Source organism: Chrysemys picta, chromosome 2, assembly GCF_011386835.1.
Source record: "Chrysemys picta bellii isolate R12L10 chromosome 2, ASM1138683v2, whole genome shotgun sequence".
Lineage (NCBI taxonomy): Eukaryota > Metazoa > Chordata > Testudines > Emydidae > Chrysemys > Chrysemys picta.
The window spans coordinates 200892895-200908845 of NC_088792.1; the positions used below are offsets into that span (position 1 = coordinate 200892895).

At 43.7% G+C, this 15951-nt stretch overlaps 1 protein-coding gene across 12 annotated transcripts in view; it reads right to left on the bottom strand.

Annotated features, from left to right (window-relative positions):
• The window catches only part of CEP192 (centrosomal protein 192), a 168468-nt gene that overhangs the window by 22148 nt on the left and 130369 nt on the right, over positions 1 to 15951 (bottom strand). For all 12 annotated transcript variants that reach the window (XM_065585220.1, XM_065585221.1, XM_065585219.1 and 9 more), the window contains 3 exons: positions 12341 to 12482; positions 6503 to 6675; positions 5978 to 6101 (listed from right to left, as the gene is read on the bottom strand). In XM_065585220.1, the coding sequence (XP_065441292.1) occupies positions 5978 to 6101; positions 6503 to 6675; positions 12341 to 12482 (439 nt within the window). The remainder of the gene's footprint in view (positions 1 to 5977; positions 6102 to 6502; positions 6676 to 12340; positions 12483 to 15951) is intronic.

Below are 15951 nucleotides of genomic sequence, written 5' to 3' on the forward strand. Positions count from 1 at the left end.
TTGGGTCTAGTGATCTTTAACATCTGGTTTGTAGAGCAAGCCTTTGTTGGGATAAGAATGGAACTAAGAAAAAAACTGATAGGATGATTCATTTTGAGACAACCCCAAGCCCCACCCACAGGAATTAATTTGGGATGAATCTCTAGTAGTGCTTCATGTTTGAAGAAGTTAGTATAGAAACAAATCAGTCATGTGAGTCTGAAAGTTAAAACTAAAGTCTGCCACAATTTGATCTTATGTGAGAAACTTCAACTCAAAAGGTACTTTACTTTTCAACTCCTTTTCCTGTTTACAGGAAGTTGGAGGTGCCCGTGATTCTTTGTCACTCCCAGTTGATGGCATGGGTTCCAGTCCTTTTCTTTTCAAACTTCTCTTGACAGAGTCTTTCCATCATATCCTCAATCTTCCACATCCTTTCTTGCTGGCCATTCTTTTCCCATTCTTATCATGTCACACACAGCTCAAACATGCTCTTCTCCAGCCTATCACTGAAAGTTCCAAGTTCATCTTTTCCCTAATTTCTTCCATGTACACAGTCTACCCGCTGGCTACCTCCCATTAACGCCAGTATATTATTTTCTACTACCTGTATCTTTTAATCTATCTCTGTAAGATGAAGTTACTCACCTTATGCAGTAACGATGGTTCTTAGAGATGTTTCCCCTAATGGTTGCTCTGCTGTAGGAGTGCTTGAGTCCCTGTGCTGCAGATTGACGAACTTCAGTAGCAGTGTCTGCTAGGCCCACAGATGTGCTGCCTCCCCTCGTGCCCCGCCACAAGGCTAGTCAGCGCATACAGGCTAATCCCCCTTAGTTCCTTCTCTATCGCGGAGCCATTGACAAGAACTCTACTTCAGATGTGGGTTGCGGAGCAACCATAGAGGGACATCTTGAAGAACCATGGTTATTGCACAAGGTGAGTAACTCCTTCAAGTAGTATCCCTATGGGCTCTCCACAGTAGGCAACTCTTGAACAGTATGCCCACCGGAGGGCTGGGACTTTGGAGTCAGGTCAGTTACAGATGACGGTACTGTGGAGCCAAAGATGGCATTGGAGGCGGAGTCCCCGGTGATCGCACACTGTTCTGCAAAGGTGTGGTCTGATGCCCATGTCACTGCTCTACAGATTTCTGAGATAGAGACATTCTTAAAGAAGTCAACATATCAAGAGATTGACCTCGTGGAGTGAGAGAGAATACTATCTGAAGGGGTCACGTTGTGAACCTGATAACATTGTCTAATGCAGTTTGAGACCCATTTGGAGAGCCTCTGGGGTGATGTTGCTTTGCCCTTTGATCTTTCCGCAACAAAAAGGAAAAGATTAGGTGACTTCCGGAAAGCCTTCATCTATCCAGGTAAAAGGATAGGGCTCTCCTGACATCTACTGTGTGTAATATAGCCTCCCTGTTGTCAAAGTAAGGCTCTGGGTAGAATATTGGAAGGTGAATCAATTGGTTCATGTGGAACAGGGAGGCTACCTTAGGAATGAATTTTAGATGTGGCCTGAGTGTACCTTTGTCCCTAAAGAACTGTGGGGAGTGGGGGTGGGAGGGAATGTGCCATCAGAGCTGCTATTTCTCCTATTCTCCTTGCCGAGGTGATTGCTATCAGGAAGGCCATTTTCATTGAGATGTATGTAAGTGAACATGTGGCCATGGGTTTGAAGGGAGGCCTAGTCAGTCTTTTTAATACCAGGTTTAGGTCCCATGTGGGAGAAGGAAATCGAGGTTGTGGCAAAGATTTACTATACCCTTGAGGAACCTATTAATGGTTTGGTGTGACAGTACTGAGTAATCCCTCTACCGGTTGGTGGAAGACTGCTATAGCTGGTAGGTGGACTCAGAGAGCCCCAATCTTTTTATCGTCAGTGAATAATCTAAGATATGTGGAAGAGTTGCAGATGTCAGGGAGATTTGTTGGGAAGTATACCACGTCCGAAACCTGGACCATTTTTGCAGGTAAGTATGTCATTTCTACTGTGTAGTAACCCCTCTTGTACCTCCTTCAAACAGGAGCTTTCTAGATGTTGGAAACTAAGAAGGAGCCACGCTTTGAGGTAGAGAATCCTCAGGCTGGGATGTAGAGTACGTCATTTGTTCTGCAAGAGGAGGTACGGAGTGGCTTGGAGAGGGATTGGCAGGCATGTCCCAAGCTGTGAGAGGTAAGGGTACATGACGTGCCCCATTTCTTTTTATTTTCAGCAGGACTTCAACAGTAGGGGAAATGGAGGAAAGGCATAGAGAAGGTTTCCATCCCAATGGAGACGAGAGCATCGCCCAGGCAGTGTTGTCTTATCTCTGCTCTGGAGCAGTAGTGTGGACATTTCTTGTTCACGTAAGTGGCAAACAGGTCTGTGTTCGGCGTCCTCTACCACCTGAATAGATAGTGTAGTACTACTGGGTCTAGCTCCCACTCATGTTCGTGTTGGAATCGGCAACTGAGAGTGTCTGCTATTGAATTTTTTGTGCCCGGGAGGTAGGCTGTTGACAGTGTAAGGTCATGGGAGATACACCAGTTCCATAGTCTCATCACCTCCGCACAGAGGGAGGGGCGACCTGACTGCCCCTTGTTGATTTATGTAGTACATACAGGCTAGGTTGTCTGTTAGGACTTTTGTGTGCGATCCTTTGGCCAATGGGAGGAAGTGAGTAAGGGCATTTCTGATGCTCTCAGCTTCAGGAGGATGGCGTGAAGAGATACCTGTGGGTGACCACTTGCCTTGTGTCATGAGGTCGTTTATATGTGCACTCCACCCTATCAGAGAAAAAACAGGGGAGTTTGGGAGAAGGGGATCCCCTTGCAAACCTTGGCTGGGTCTTTTCACTAATCTAAGGAGTTCTTGATTCTGTTGGATAGTGACAGGGGTTTGTCTAGTCTGTCCCTCTTTGGTCTATAAACTGAGCTGAACCACATCTGAAGGCATCACATGTGAAGCCTGGCATGTGGTATTATTGTTGTGCTTGCTGCCATATGCCCCAAGAGTTGGAGGCACTGTCTGGTTGATATTTGTGGGCTACTTTGAATGGTCTCTAGGAGCGTGGCCATGGAGAGAAATCTGTGTTGAGGTAGGAGAGCTCTGGCCTGTAACGAGTCGAGGTCGGCCCCTATGAATTCCAGGTTTTGCACTGGAATGAGGGTTGATTTTTAGGCATTGATCTGTAAGCCCAAGTCTGTAAACAAGCACATTGCAGCTTTGATGACTCAGTGAGTCTCTTGGAGAGACCAGGCTCTGAGGAGGCAATCGTCCAGATAAGGGTAAATCATGATCCCTTGGGAGCATAAGTGCGTGTCCATTACTGAGAGAACCTTGAAAATACTCTAGGGGCCAATGATAGCCCTAAGGGGAGTACTGGTAGTTGTCTTGTTCCAGAGTAAATCTAAGAAATAGTCTGAGAGTCGGTAGGACTGAGACATGAAAGATGTCTTGAAGATTGAAGGATGAAAGCCAGTCTCCCTATTCCAATGCTGGAACAATTGTTGCTAGTGACGATCATGAATTTTTGAGCTTTGACAAACTTGAGAGCTCTGAGGTCTAGTATGGGTCTCCAACCTCCTTTCCTCTTGGGTATTAGGAAACAGCGAGTAGAACCCTTTGCACCATAGATGTTGAGGTATTGGTTCTATAGCTCCTTAACTGGAGGAGACTACCTACCTCTTGCCATAGTAAACTTTTGTGAGAAGGGTCCCTGAAGAGGGACGGGGAAGGTTGTTATGGAGGGGACAGAGAGGTAAAATGGATACATTGCGAATGATTGCTAGGACCCATTGGTCCGATGTTATGCGTTCCCAAGTGCTGAGGAATTCTCATAGACTCATAGACTTTAAGGTCAGAAGGGACCATTATGATCATCTGGTCTGACCCCCTGCATGCTGCAGGCCATAAAACCGTCCCTACCCCTTCCCTGGACTCTGCTGTTGAAGTCCCCAATCCTGTTTTAAGTGACTGCAATCGGCAGAGACCCTCCTGCTAGAGATCCCTGCCCCATGCTGCGGAGGAAGGCGAAAAACCTCCAGAGGCTCAGCCAATCTGCCCTGGAGGAAAATTCCTTCCTGACCCCAAATGTGGCGATCAGTAAGACCCCGAGCATATAGGCAAGAGTCTCCAGGCCGACCCCGTTAGCCATTATACTATTTACTCACCATTGCTTGGCTTTCCTTGACTACTATGTTTTACCATTAAACCATTCCCTCCATAAACTTATCTAACTTTATCTTAAAACCAGACAGGTCCGTCGCCCCCACCGTTTCCCTCGGTAGGCCGTTCCAATATTTCACCCCTCTGACGGTCAGAAACCTTCGTCTAATTTCAAGTCTGAACTTCCCCACGGCCAGTTTGTATCCATTCGTTCTGGTATCCACGTTAGTACTAAACTGGAATAATTCTTCTCCCTCCCTTGTATTAATCCCTCTAATATATTTAAAGATAGCAATCATATCCCCTCTCAGCCTTCGCTTTGTCAGACTAAACAACCCAAGCTCCTCTAGTCTCCTTTCGTACGACAGCTTTTCCATTCCTCTGATCATCCTAGTGGCCCTTCTCTGCACCCGTTCCAGTTTGAGTTCATCTTTTTTAAACATAGAATTCTATAGAATTCTACTGGCTGGTGGCCAAATGGGTGGATGGCGGTGGTTGGCTGTAGCAAATGGGGGGAGTGGTCTATCAATATCTCAACCAACACATCAAAATTAGTGTTTGGATGTGGATGGCTGGGATGAGGAAGGTTGCAGGCCAGATAGTTTATGCCTCAAAAATTTATTCTTCTTCCCCCGTGGGTCATAGTAGCATTGAGCTAGATATTGGGAGGTGTGTGGTTTGTGCTGGGGCTGCAGACTAAACTTCCTCTTTTGTCCCAGTGTATAGATGCCAAGAGAACAGAGTGGCTTGAGACTCTTTCAGCATGTGAAGAGAGGCATCAGTCCTTTCACAAAGAGTTTAGTGCTTTCAAAGGGAAGGTCTTTGATGGTTGACTGTACCTCCTTCAGGAAGCCCAAGAAATGGAACCATGATGCACGTCGCATCACCACCACCAGAGATGGACCTGGCTGCTGTGTCGAGGGCAGACTGTAGTGTTATTTTGCTACTAACTGTCCCTCCTGAACAATGGCCTTGAATTGATCGCAATGTGATTCAGGGGGCTTCTCAATAAAATCGCTCAGTTTCAAACAGTTTATGTAGTTCTATTTAGCCATCAGGACTTGGTAGTTGGTAATCTGAAACTAAATGTGGCCTTCCTTCTGAAAAGGTACAAAGGCTTCTAGTCCTTATTGTAGGGAATGGACCTCATCTGGTGTTGATGGCCGCAGGAATTAACAGCATCCACCATGATGGAGTTGGGTGAGAGGCAGGAGACGATCAGTCTCCCATGCTGGGACGTAATATTTTTTGTCCATCTGCTTGCATGTAGGTATCACCAATGCTGGGATTTGCCAAGTGGTTCTAGTTGGGTCCAGAATGGCCTCATTAATGAGTAGGCACCCCTCTTTCCCAATCCTATCCAGTAATAAGATCCTTCATAAGAGGCTTTCTACACTGGAAAACTTACCAGCAGAACTATAGCAATATAATATACCAATATATCTATGTTGGTGTAACTTATTGTGTGGACACTTTTCTGGAATAAGTGACATTATTCCAGTATAATTACTTCATACAATTATACTGGAAATAAAATCACATTTATGCTAGAAGTGTGTTCACATGTGGAGTTATACTGGCATAGCTATAGTGGTATGTGCTTAGTGAGCAGTGATACAACTGATCTCAAAGACTTTTAGATAAATCATATCCAATTTTAATTTACAATTATAATTAATTGTTAAAACACCAAAAATAACAGTAAAATATCTAATATATTAGGACCTATGTGGTGTGTATATTCATGAAAGCTCAAACTTTTACCAGATTCAATGATCAAAGTAATCTGAACAGCAACAAAACACCTTTCATAGTAGAAAAAGAACAATGAAAAGAGACTTACTCTGGCTCAATAATTCCATGTTGAGGTGTTATTGTAAGACAATGAGCTGGCCAAGAAAGTTCAAATTTCAATGACCTATTACAATTGTTCATAATTTGTATATGGCCAGTTTCTGCTGTTCCACCTATTGTACAATATAAAAAATGGTTTAGTTCAGCTATAATATTTTACATGAATAAAATTACAGCAGATCAAAAACTGACAGCTCCATTGATTAAGAAGGATACTGTTTGCTACTTAACATCCCTTTGTCATGTTTCGTACCTTGGTGGTTCTTCTTGCTGGCCTTGGAGTGTATTTTAGAAATTAATCAATCTCAGAATCTGTTGTTTCTGGCAACTCAAGGTATTTTGAAAGCAACTTCAACTGACAAACCAAAGCCACAGCTCAAACTATTTGGTGAGGAAATTCAACAGAACTGTAGTAAAGGTATCACCAAAGCCAAACTTAAATGCCTCAGTAGGTTAGGAATATTCACTAGTTAGACCAGTTATTGTACGTATCCAAACTTAAAAAAATACTCACTAATAGAAGGAGATGTCAAAATTAAGTGTTCAGGCTGAATGGCCCATGTCTCTCGAGAAATCAATTTATTCTGAACAGGGTCATCAGTATTTAAAGATAATGGGGAACCTTGAGGTCCTTTAACTGGAAGAACATCCAAAGTTGTGTTGGTATGTGTATCAGTGCTTCCAAGTCTAAAATGAAATCATGACATAAGAAAGCTTTTAATGCAGACAAAAGTAATTTCTTTATGCAAAGTTAGTTAACCATGGTAACATTTTGTTTTTCTTTTGAGCACTAGTTTGATTTTCTGATTTTAGCATCTGAAACTAATACATATGCTCAGTTTACTAGGGCCTCAATTTCAACTGAAGTTTCCATTAATAGGAAATTATTGAAATTCAGTACTCATATATAATTGACATAGGACAGTTTACATAAAATTTGAAAAGTAGCAAATGAAATTCTTTGAGAAGGCTGCATTTCAGTAACTGGTGAGGGAAAATTACTTGTTGGTAATTTCGAATTTCATAGTATTCTCCTGACATCTAACCCAGCAACAGCAATTGTTGACACCATAATAGCTCTTCCTACCAGAAGTAAGTCTACTTTTGAACTTACTACTCCCCGCCTCTCCCCAGTTTGACGTTTCTGGAGAAAAGTATTAGATAATGAGGTCACAACTTCAAGCAACACTCTGACGGAAGGCAGGAGAGAGAGAGAGAGAGAGAGAGGATAGAAGAGGATAACTACAAACAAATGCTACTTGCAAGTAATTTTCCCTTGATGTATCTTACTTCCCACCCAGAAACCATTTCTGATAGCAGAAATCAAAAGCATCGAGCCAGATGAGTTGGGCTTACTTCACAGTTGTGCTTGGAGCATGGTCAACAAACATCAGCAGAGAAGTTTACAAAAAAAAAAAATCTAGTTGGCATTGTCAGATGAAGAGGTCAGGAAGTAATTAGGTGACTACCGTTCAAATTTCTAAAAAGAGATACTTCAACCCTTTGATCCAATAGAAAGTTGTCATGCCTATTACAAAAAGGTATAACAATTTTGGATGCAGCTGATTAGCTTGCTTTCGGATGCAATTTTTAAACCACACAGATTATTTTGGATTTGACGGTCATCTGTCCCTCGTTATGATCTTAAAAAAAAAAAAAAAAACAGAACTCTTCTAAATCTTTCTGTGAGATAGTTTGCTTGACTCCCAAAAAGATTCCTTCTCTGATACAACAAAAGATGGCAACACTGGAGATAAAACAGGCTAGTTAACACAAAACTCCAAACTCATCTTTGATTCCTTTTTGAATTTAATACAAAGAATGGCCTAGACCAGGGGAAAAATGAGAAATGGCAATAAGCGAATATGTATGGAGTAATATGTAGGGAATTGTTAACAGAGTGCAACTCTACTAGGTCCCAGACTCGATAATATATCCAGGAGTTTGTGGGGTGTCTCCTCAATTTCCTCCAGAGGAATCTAGAGCTCATCTGCAACTCTCCTCAATAAATCTTGAAACTGTTTATGGTCAACTGGCGGAGATGACGAGGCCAGAGCAAGCGCCTCATCTGGAGTTGAAGATATTCCTGTTGGAACTGGCAGTACCACTAGATCTGGCTCTGCCTTTTCCTCAATGCTGTACCAATTCTGGATAATGCAAAATATTATCCACAGTTCCCAACACAGCCAATGAGAGGGATCCACCATAGGTTGACAAGGGCCGCAAGGCATAGAGCAACGGTTCTCAAACTGTGGATTGGGACCCTGAATGGGGTCGCTAGGGCTGGCTTAGACTTGCTGGGCTCAGTGCTGAAGCCCGAACCCCACTGCCCAGGGCCAAAGCCAAAACCTGAGGGCTTCAGCCCTGGGCGGCAGGACTCAGGTTGTAGGCCCCCGGCCCTTGAGCTTCAGCTTTGACCCCCCTGCCTGGAGCGGAGGGGCTTGGGCTTTGCCCCTCCCCGGGCAGTGGGACTTGGGTGGGCTCAGGCTTCGGTACCCCCTCCTGGGGTCATGAAATAATTTTTGTTGTAAGAAGGGGGTCGCATTGCAATGAAGTTTGAGAACCCCTGGCATAGAGGAGACCAACAGTCCTGGGGTGAGGGGAGGGAACCTCATTATGAGGCTGTGGCAGAGACCAGGATATTCTAACTTCTTTGTCTGGGCTTATATCTCTTGGTGGGGTGATGGCAGTCCCATCTCCATGTCAGATTCCCCTGAAGAAGAAAATGAGAGTTCCAGTTCCATTTGTGGTGACGTTGGTACCATCTATGTAGCCCTAATGCAACTAGTAGATAGAATGAGGAATTGGTTTCTCTTGTGGTATTTGTAGACAGCTAGTGTTAAAATTATCCTTTTAAGTACCAGGTCCATTAGAAGGGGGGATTCTGGGTTCAGAATTACAAAAAATATCCTCAGGCGTGGTATATGAGTCTGTTCTTGGACACTGGTGTTTCCTTATGCGCTCATGTCAGTAACAACAGTCCATGAAGTTCTCATGTATCCTTTGATGGTACTGGTGGTTGTGCCAGTCTTGGTTTGTTACACTCCGTTCTTAGTATTGAGAGTCCTTCCTCTGTCAATGGTGCCAATGCAAAGGTTCTCTGACTCCTCAAAACCTGCGGGTTGGTACTGTGCCCTTTATAGGCTCTTGAACCTAGAGCATGAAGAGTCACCCAACTGAGAAGGATATCGGAGAAGTACCCCCTTTTCATTTAGGTGGTTCTGGAAGGGGATTTTTCTTTAGGCTTTTTAAGAGGACTTTCTAGCCTCACGGGAAGCTGGGGAAAAGGGCTTCTCAACTCTAACTTTGCTCACCCATGTGTCAGAGGTGACAGTGCTAGATGAAACATTCATTAACACCTATGCATGATGAGCAGAGGGGGTCTGCCCACTTTGGATCAGACTGAGGCCTCAAAAAAAATACTCCTTGTGGAGCATCCTAAGTTTGAATTCCCATGCTTGCCAGGTTCCGCTTGGAAGAGTGGCAGATACTGCACAAAGTCAAAATATAAGCTTCTCTAAGGCAGTACAGGCACCTTTGACGGTTGTTGCTGACCAAGAACTGTGTATTGCCCCAGATGCATCACAAAGCCTGGGATCCTGGGCATAATGTGACTCCCATCAGGGCTGGGGCAGACCTAGAGTGGAAGAGGTCCCTAAAAACCAACAAAACTAACCAGAACTAATATTTAAGTAATAACATTTCTTTAGCAATGTTTACAGGTTCGAAGTTACAGGATCAGCTCTGTGGACAATGGAGGGTTCCCTCTCAGACCACGTAGCGGTAGAATGGAACTGGAAAGGCACTCTGTCTGTACTGTTCCTTAAATCCTCAATTCAGACCATGAGAGGTTGCAACCATGGACCAACAGACATCATTAGCAGAAGTCTTCCAGTCTCAAGCACGTGCCTACCCACAATGATATACACTTAGGGACCAACACTCAAAGAAGCAGAGATTTCACTCAGGAAACCAGCAACAAAGCTTTGGAATGCAGGAGGACTCCTTGTATCCCAGGCCCCGGCCATCCTGTTATTACATTTCAAAGACACAGCACTGATGGAGGACTCTGTACTATTACTGAAGATAGGGGCCAGAGCTCCAGTATGCTGCCCTTAAATAAAGTAAAATAAAAAAAGATGGCAGACAACCTAGTAATCTTTACTGATTTGAATTGGGAGGGTTTAAATCCCCAGGGCTGTGCTGGATGCTTTAGGACTCTAAACAGAAGACAAAGTAGGGAGCAGGGTCTAGAAGGTATCAAATGTGCCCTGATCTGGGAGAGAAATTAGCAGCAAGTGGGAGAAAGACAATCTCAGCAATTCTGAGGGGTGCAGATTTTAAATTCTACCTAGTTTACACCCAGAGGCTAAAGTTGCAGCCAGGTGCAGGACCCTCCCCACCAGGTGACAAACTTTTGTTTCATTACTCAAGGACATAATAAAGGAATAATTACTTTAGGCCAGGAAAAAAAGAAGCTATTCTGCAACTTGATTTATGGATATCATTGGTAAAGTAAGGACCTGACAAGTCTGAGAAAGAGGAAGCACTCTTCCCAGAATCCTCAGAGGTAGAGAGACAGCACTTCAGTAGCAGGCAGCATATCATACACGCAGGGAGAATCTGCTTCAGAATTATATTAGACAGCGGGAGCCCTAGAGGGAACTGATCTATGGAGAAATGGAGAGTGTCTGAAATATTGGAGTATGCAGCAGTCAGTTCCAGTGTTGATACTACTGGGGGGGGGAAAGGGGGAAGAGAGAGAGTAAACAAACATACTAGCAGAAGAAGGGTGGAGATTTTACCCAATAAGATCAGCCCCGGTCAATGAAGCACAAAGTTTCTGAATGTAAAGAAAGGCCTGCACAATTGGGTTTATCCTGGTGATAATGCAGCCTGCCAGGGGTCTGTCATTTGGACTGAGACTCCCAAATAGCTTTACCTGGACAAGGAGCTCTAACGTTGGCTGCCAGGCCATGAAGACAAGACAAGCGTCACTTCTTGCAGACAGAGCTGAATCTTAAGAGCACTCAGTCCCCCAGGGGTTCAGAGCCTTTGAGGAAGACTGGTGGGGGAAACAGGGAGGAAGAGAGTGGATGATGTTCTGCCCTCTCCTGTAAGGCTCCTGTCTGGCTAGAGAGCTTTGAAACAGGTCTCAGCAGCAGAAGATTCCTACACTCACTGGGTTTTTCCCTTTTCTTCCCTATTAAGTTCAGAAGGAGGAATAGGAGTTTAGGAAGGACAGAAAAATAGCTGAGAACTGAAGTATTAGGTAGCATGTTATGCTTCCAGGTTAGGAGGCAGAAAAGAGAACACACTGACATATATATCAGACTTAACTGATAAATATTTTGCCTCATAACTTCCGGTAGGTGGTGCCATAATGTTTGTCATTAGCTAACTGTTGGGCATGGGATGAAAAAAAAAAACAGGGACAAATGTACTTTGACATATCTAATAGTGTTCCACAGAACGGCTCCATAGTCCTCACAGAACTGATCTCTGAAATGGAACACTAGCAGTTTGAGGGAAAGTTGACTTCTGGATTGATCTTGTTATTCCTTTAGGGAAGCAATGTGGGTTCCACAACCTTCGAGGGCTTCGTGTGATGGATATGTCAGTGTAACAGCTGATCAGTTCCCCATAATAAGTTTTTTCTCCTCATAGAGGCATCAAAACTTCAGCTAGCTTCTCCCACCTACCCCCAAACAAGCCTTAATCTCTAAAATGAGGGGCATAATTTATTTTGAAAAAATACATTCTCTTTGCCAGTTGACAGAATGCAGCAGAAGAGATATCCATAAATTGCAGGCAGGGGTGCACCATCAGCTTTTTATTAGTTTAGAATTTTAGTTATCACAATTCTATCAGAATGTATGTCAAAATGCAAAAACAAGATCCATTGTAATACACCGCTACCTCAATATAACGCCACCAGATATAACACGAATTTGGATACATCGCGCTAAAGCAGTGCTCCGGGGGACGGGGCTGTGCACTCCGGTGGATCAAAGCAATTTCAGTATAACGCGGTTTCACCTATAACGCGGTAAGATTTTTTGGCTCCCAAGGACAGCGTTATATCGAGGTAGAGGTGTATTCAACTCAGAAATCACCATTTTCAGGGTACTGCCAAAACCCTTCCTAATCCATGGAGAAATGAGGGAGTGGAAGAAAAAAAAGACAGCTGAACTTTTTGATCTAGTTTTTGTCACCGACAATGTCACTGTCCCATACACCAGTACCACTAAAAAGCTTTATCAAGCTTTAAATGTGAAAAGTAACATGACTCCCCTAATTAGCAGGAAATCATAATGATTTTTATATGAATTAAATCTAATGTTCACTTTACCTGTCTGACTCCAAGCTATGTCCTGGAGACTGCTGAAGACAATCCCTCTTAAAACTGGAATCTCCAACCACAGAAAGAATAACTTTACGCATATTTCCATAAAAAAGCTCAATGTCATTTGTCCTTTGTGGTAGGTCATACACTAAGAAAAGATATTTTGAAGGATTAAAAAGGGGGGAAAAAAATCTAAAAAGGATAACATAACAATTAGACTAGACATTTCAGAAAAGATACCTATAATAAACTAATAGAGAGTTTGCATTACTGAACCTAAAATAGATTTGTTTTTGGAAAATAAGTGTTGGTTGGCTTCCAACATGCAGACATGAGCTAACATGAACATAGAACCCAATGAGAGCTTCACCATACAGCAATTTTAGTGTTTTTGCATATTTGGATTGAAAAGTTGTATTAAGAATATTTAAGTTTCTTCTACATTTTTATGCAAATGCTACAATGCTATGATTTTAGGCTTACCAGTCACAATAAAATAGTTTTGGCAGGTAAAAGGTAAAATGGTGTATGAAACAGAGGTTACTTATAATTGGAGGTCTTTGAGATGTGAGGTCCTTATTAGTATTCCACTTGTGGCTACACCAGCTCACCATTCACTTGAGTCTACAGATTTTTTACTAAGCTGCATCTGGTCCACACTTGCACAGCTATTCTCCTCATGCTCCAAACCAAGGGTATAAAAGGCAATGTGGACCAACACTTCCCCAGTTTCTTATTTTACTGCAAATCCAGATTATAATCTGCAGCAGAGGGTATGGAGGGAGGGTAGTGGAATACAGATAAAAGACCACACATCTCAAAGAATCTCTGGTTACAGGTAAGTAACCTCCATTTCTTCTTTGAGTGATTGTCCCTATGTGTATTCCACACATTGGAGATTAGCAAGCAGTAGTCAAATAGGAGGTGAGTGCGAAGACACAGAAGTGATAGCTGACTGTAATACTGCTGTCCCCACAGCTATATCTGTAGAAGACAGCTAGACCAAAGTGTAATGGCTCCTGAAGGTGTGCAAGGAGCTCTAGACAGCTGCCGTACATATCTCCAGTAGACCTGGCCTGCGCTCTGGTGGAATGAGCCCTCACCCCCTCTGCGGGAGGGAGGTGAAGTAATTGGTAGCAAAAGATAACACCACCAGCGATCCATTTACAAAAATGTTTCTGCGCAGATACAGGTTGACCCCTTGACCTCTTTGCTATGGAAACAAACAGTTTAGGTGTCTTTCTAATTGCCTTTATTCTTCGTAAACAAAAGGGCAGTGCCCTTCAGATGTCCGTAGAGATGAGATGAGATTCAGGTGGAGAGAGAGAGTGTGTGTGTGTGTGTGTGTGTGTTCCCAGCTCACTGACTCTGGCTGATGTTATGGTGAATAGGAAAGCAACTTTCATTGAAATACGGGGTACTGAAGGCTTGATGGGAGGTCTGGTGAAACAAAAGAATGAAGGTACCACTGGGATGCGAGTTTCACCACCAATGGTGGGAAAGATCGAAGAAGGCCATTCAAAAATTTAGTTGTTGCAGGATGAGTAACAAATACTGTGGTTGTCAACAGGGGGAAAGAAAAGCACTGACTGCTGCCAAATGAACCCAAAACAGAACTAAGAGAGACTCAGTGTCTTAACAGTAAGTATATATTCCAGAATAGCATGGATCCCAGCAGATTCTGGAAATAACTGGTGTCATTGAGCCCAAGAGGAGAAATGCTTCCATTTAGCTGAAGAACATCTCCTGGTAGACTCTTCTACTTTGATTGACAATGGATTTATGAAACATGAATGCTCTACATCTGATGCCCATCCAAATACCAGTTCCTGAGATGCAGTGGTTCTGGGCTGAGATGTCTAAAGGTGGAGGGAGGGAGGGAGGGAGGCAGGGGATAGCTCAGGGGTTTGAGCATTGGCCTGCTAAACCCAGGGTTGTGAGTTCAAGCCTTGAGGGGGCCATTTAGGGATGGGGGCAAAAAAATCTGTCTGGGGATTGGTCCTGCTTTCAGCAGGGGGTTGGACTAGATGACCTCCTGAAGTCCCTTCCAACCCTGATATTCTAAGGTTTGCTTGTGTTAGAAGGTCTGGAAAAGGGTGAATGCTTATGGGCGGACAAGCTGAGAAAAAAAAAAGATACTAATTTTCCCTAAACATTTTATTTTAAGTGTGTTGCACATGTCCATTCCACCTTCGGTGTGAGCCTGCAGGCACACAGTCATTGGAAATTTTTCTCAGTGTTACGTATTGGGCAGCTCGAGCACCCCTGTTGCCAAGTACATGTATATAAAGGGCCCAGCCCCCCACGGCTCCTCAGCTCCTTCTTGCCAGACAACTCCAATGCAGAGGTGTAGGAGGAAGGGTTGTGGAATGGACATGTGCAACACCTCTCAAACAACAGTTATTTGAACACACAGAGCATTTGTTAAGGCCAGCCAAGCTATTTCAACAACCATCACAGGTGATAAGAAGGAACTGAGGGTGCTTGGGGGCAGCTGAGCCCTTTATACTGGCACACAGGGATGTTCAGTAACAGAAGGTGCTCAAGCCACCCCAACAGGTATCACTAAGGGAAAAATGTCTGACGATTGTGAACGAGCATGCTCGTACTATAACTGGAAAGCACATGTGCAATCACTTCAAGAACTAAAGTAAATACATGAACTAGAACTGTCTTGGCCAGTTGGATGAAATAAGGATGACTCAAACTCTGTCATGATAAATTTTCTGTAGGACCCGTGCTATTAATGGGATGGGAGTGAAAGCATACCGAGGTGATCCTTCCACGTTAGCAGAAGGGCATCTCCCTTTGGGCCTTTGCCTAGAGTGCCTCTCAAGCAGTATAGGCAAAGTTTCCTGTTAAGCTGTGAGGCAAAAAGGTCCCAAGACTGGGTGAAGACCTCATCCAGGACTGAATTCTCAATCTCCCATTCATGATCTGTGGAAAAATGCCTATGAGATGGTCTACTAGGTAGTTCTACACACCTGGTAAATATGCTGCTGAATGGTTTATGTGATGGTGGATGCTACAGGTCCAAAGGTTGACTGACTCTATTCAAAGAGGGAGGAACCTTGTTCTCTCCTGCTTCTTTATACTGAAGACAGTTGTCATTTTGTACAGCATTATTTGAATATGCCAGGATTGGATGAGTGGGAGGAAGGCATTGCAGGCCCAACAGACTGCTCATTTCTAGTAAATTGATATGCATTCTGGACTCCCAAGGGGGGTCCATATGCCTTGTGCAGAACAATCATCCACATGAGCTATTCAACCTAACAGGCAGACATCAGTAAAGATGCCTGCCTTGGGTATCTATGTGAAGAAAGGGATCCCCACTCAAACAGTCTTTGGCTTGTCCACCAGGTGAAAGAGTTCAGAACCTTGGATGGAACTGTCAGTATGGCACAGATATTGCACCCCACCGGTGAGTAGACAGAGAAAAGCTAGGTTTTCAGACAACAGAAATGAAGCCTTGCAAATAGTATCACGTGTGCATGAGGCCATGTGGCCGAGGAGAAACAGGCACGTTCTAACTGGAGCCTGAAGGTGACCTGGTTTATGAAAGCCTGCATGGCACGGAACCTCTTGATAAAGAGATAGCCTCTTGCTGTAGTTGA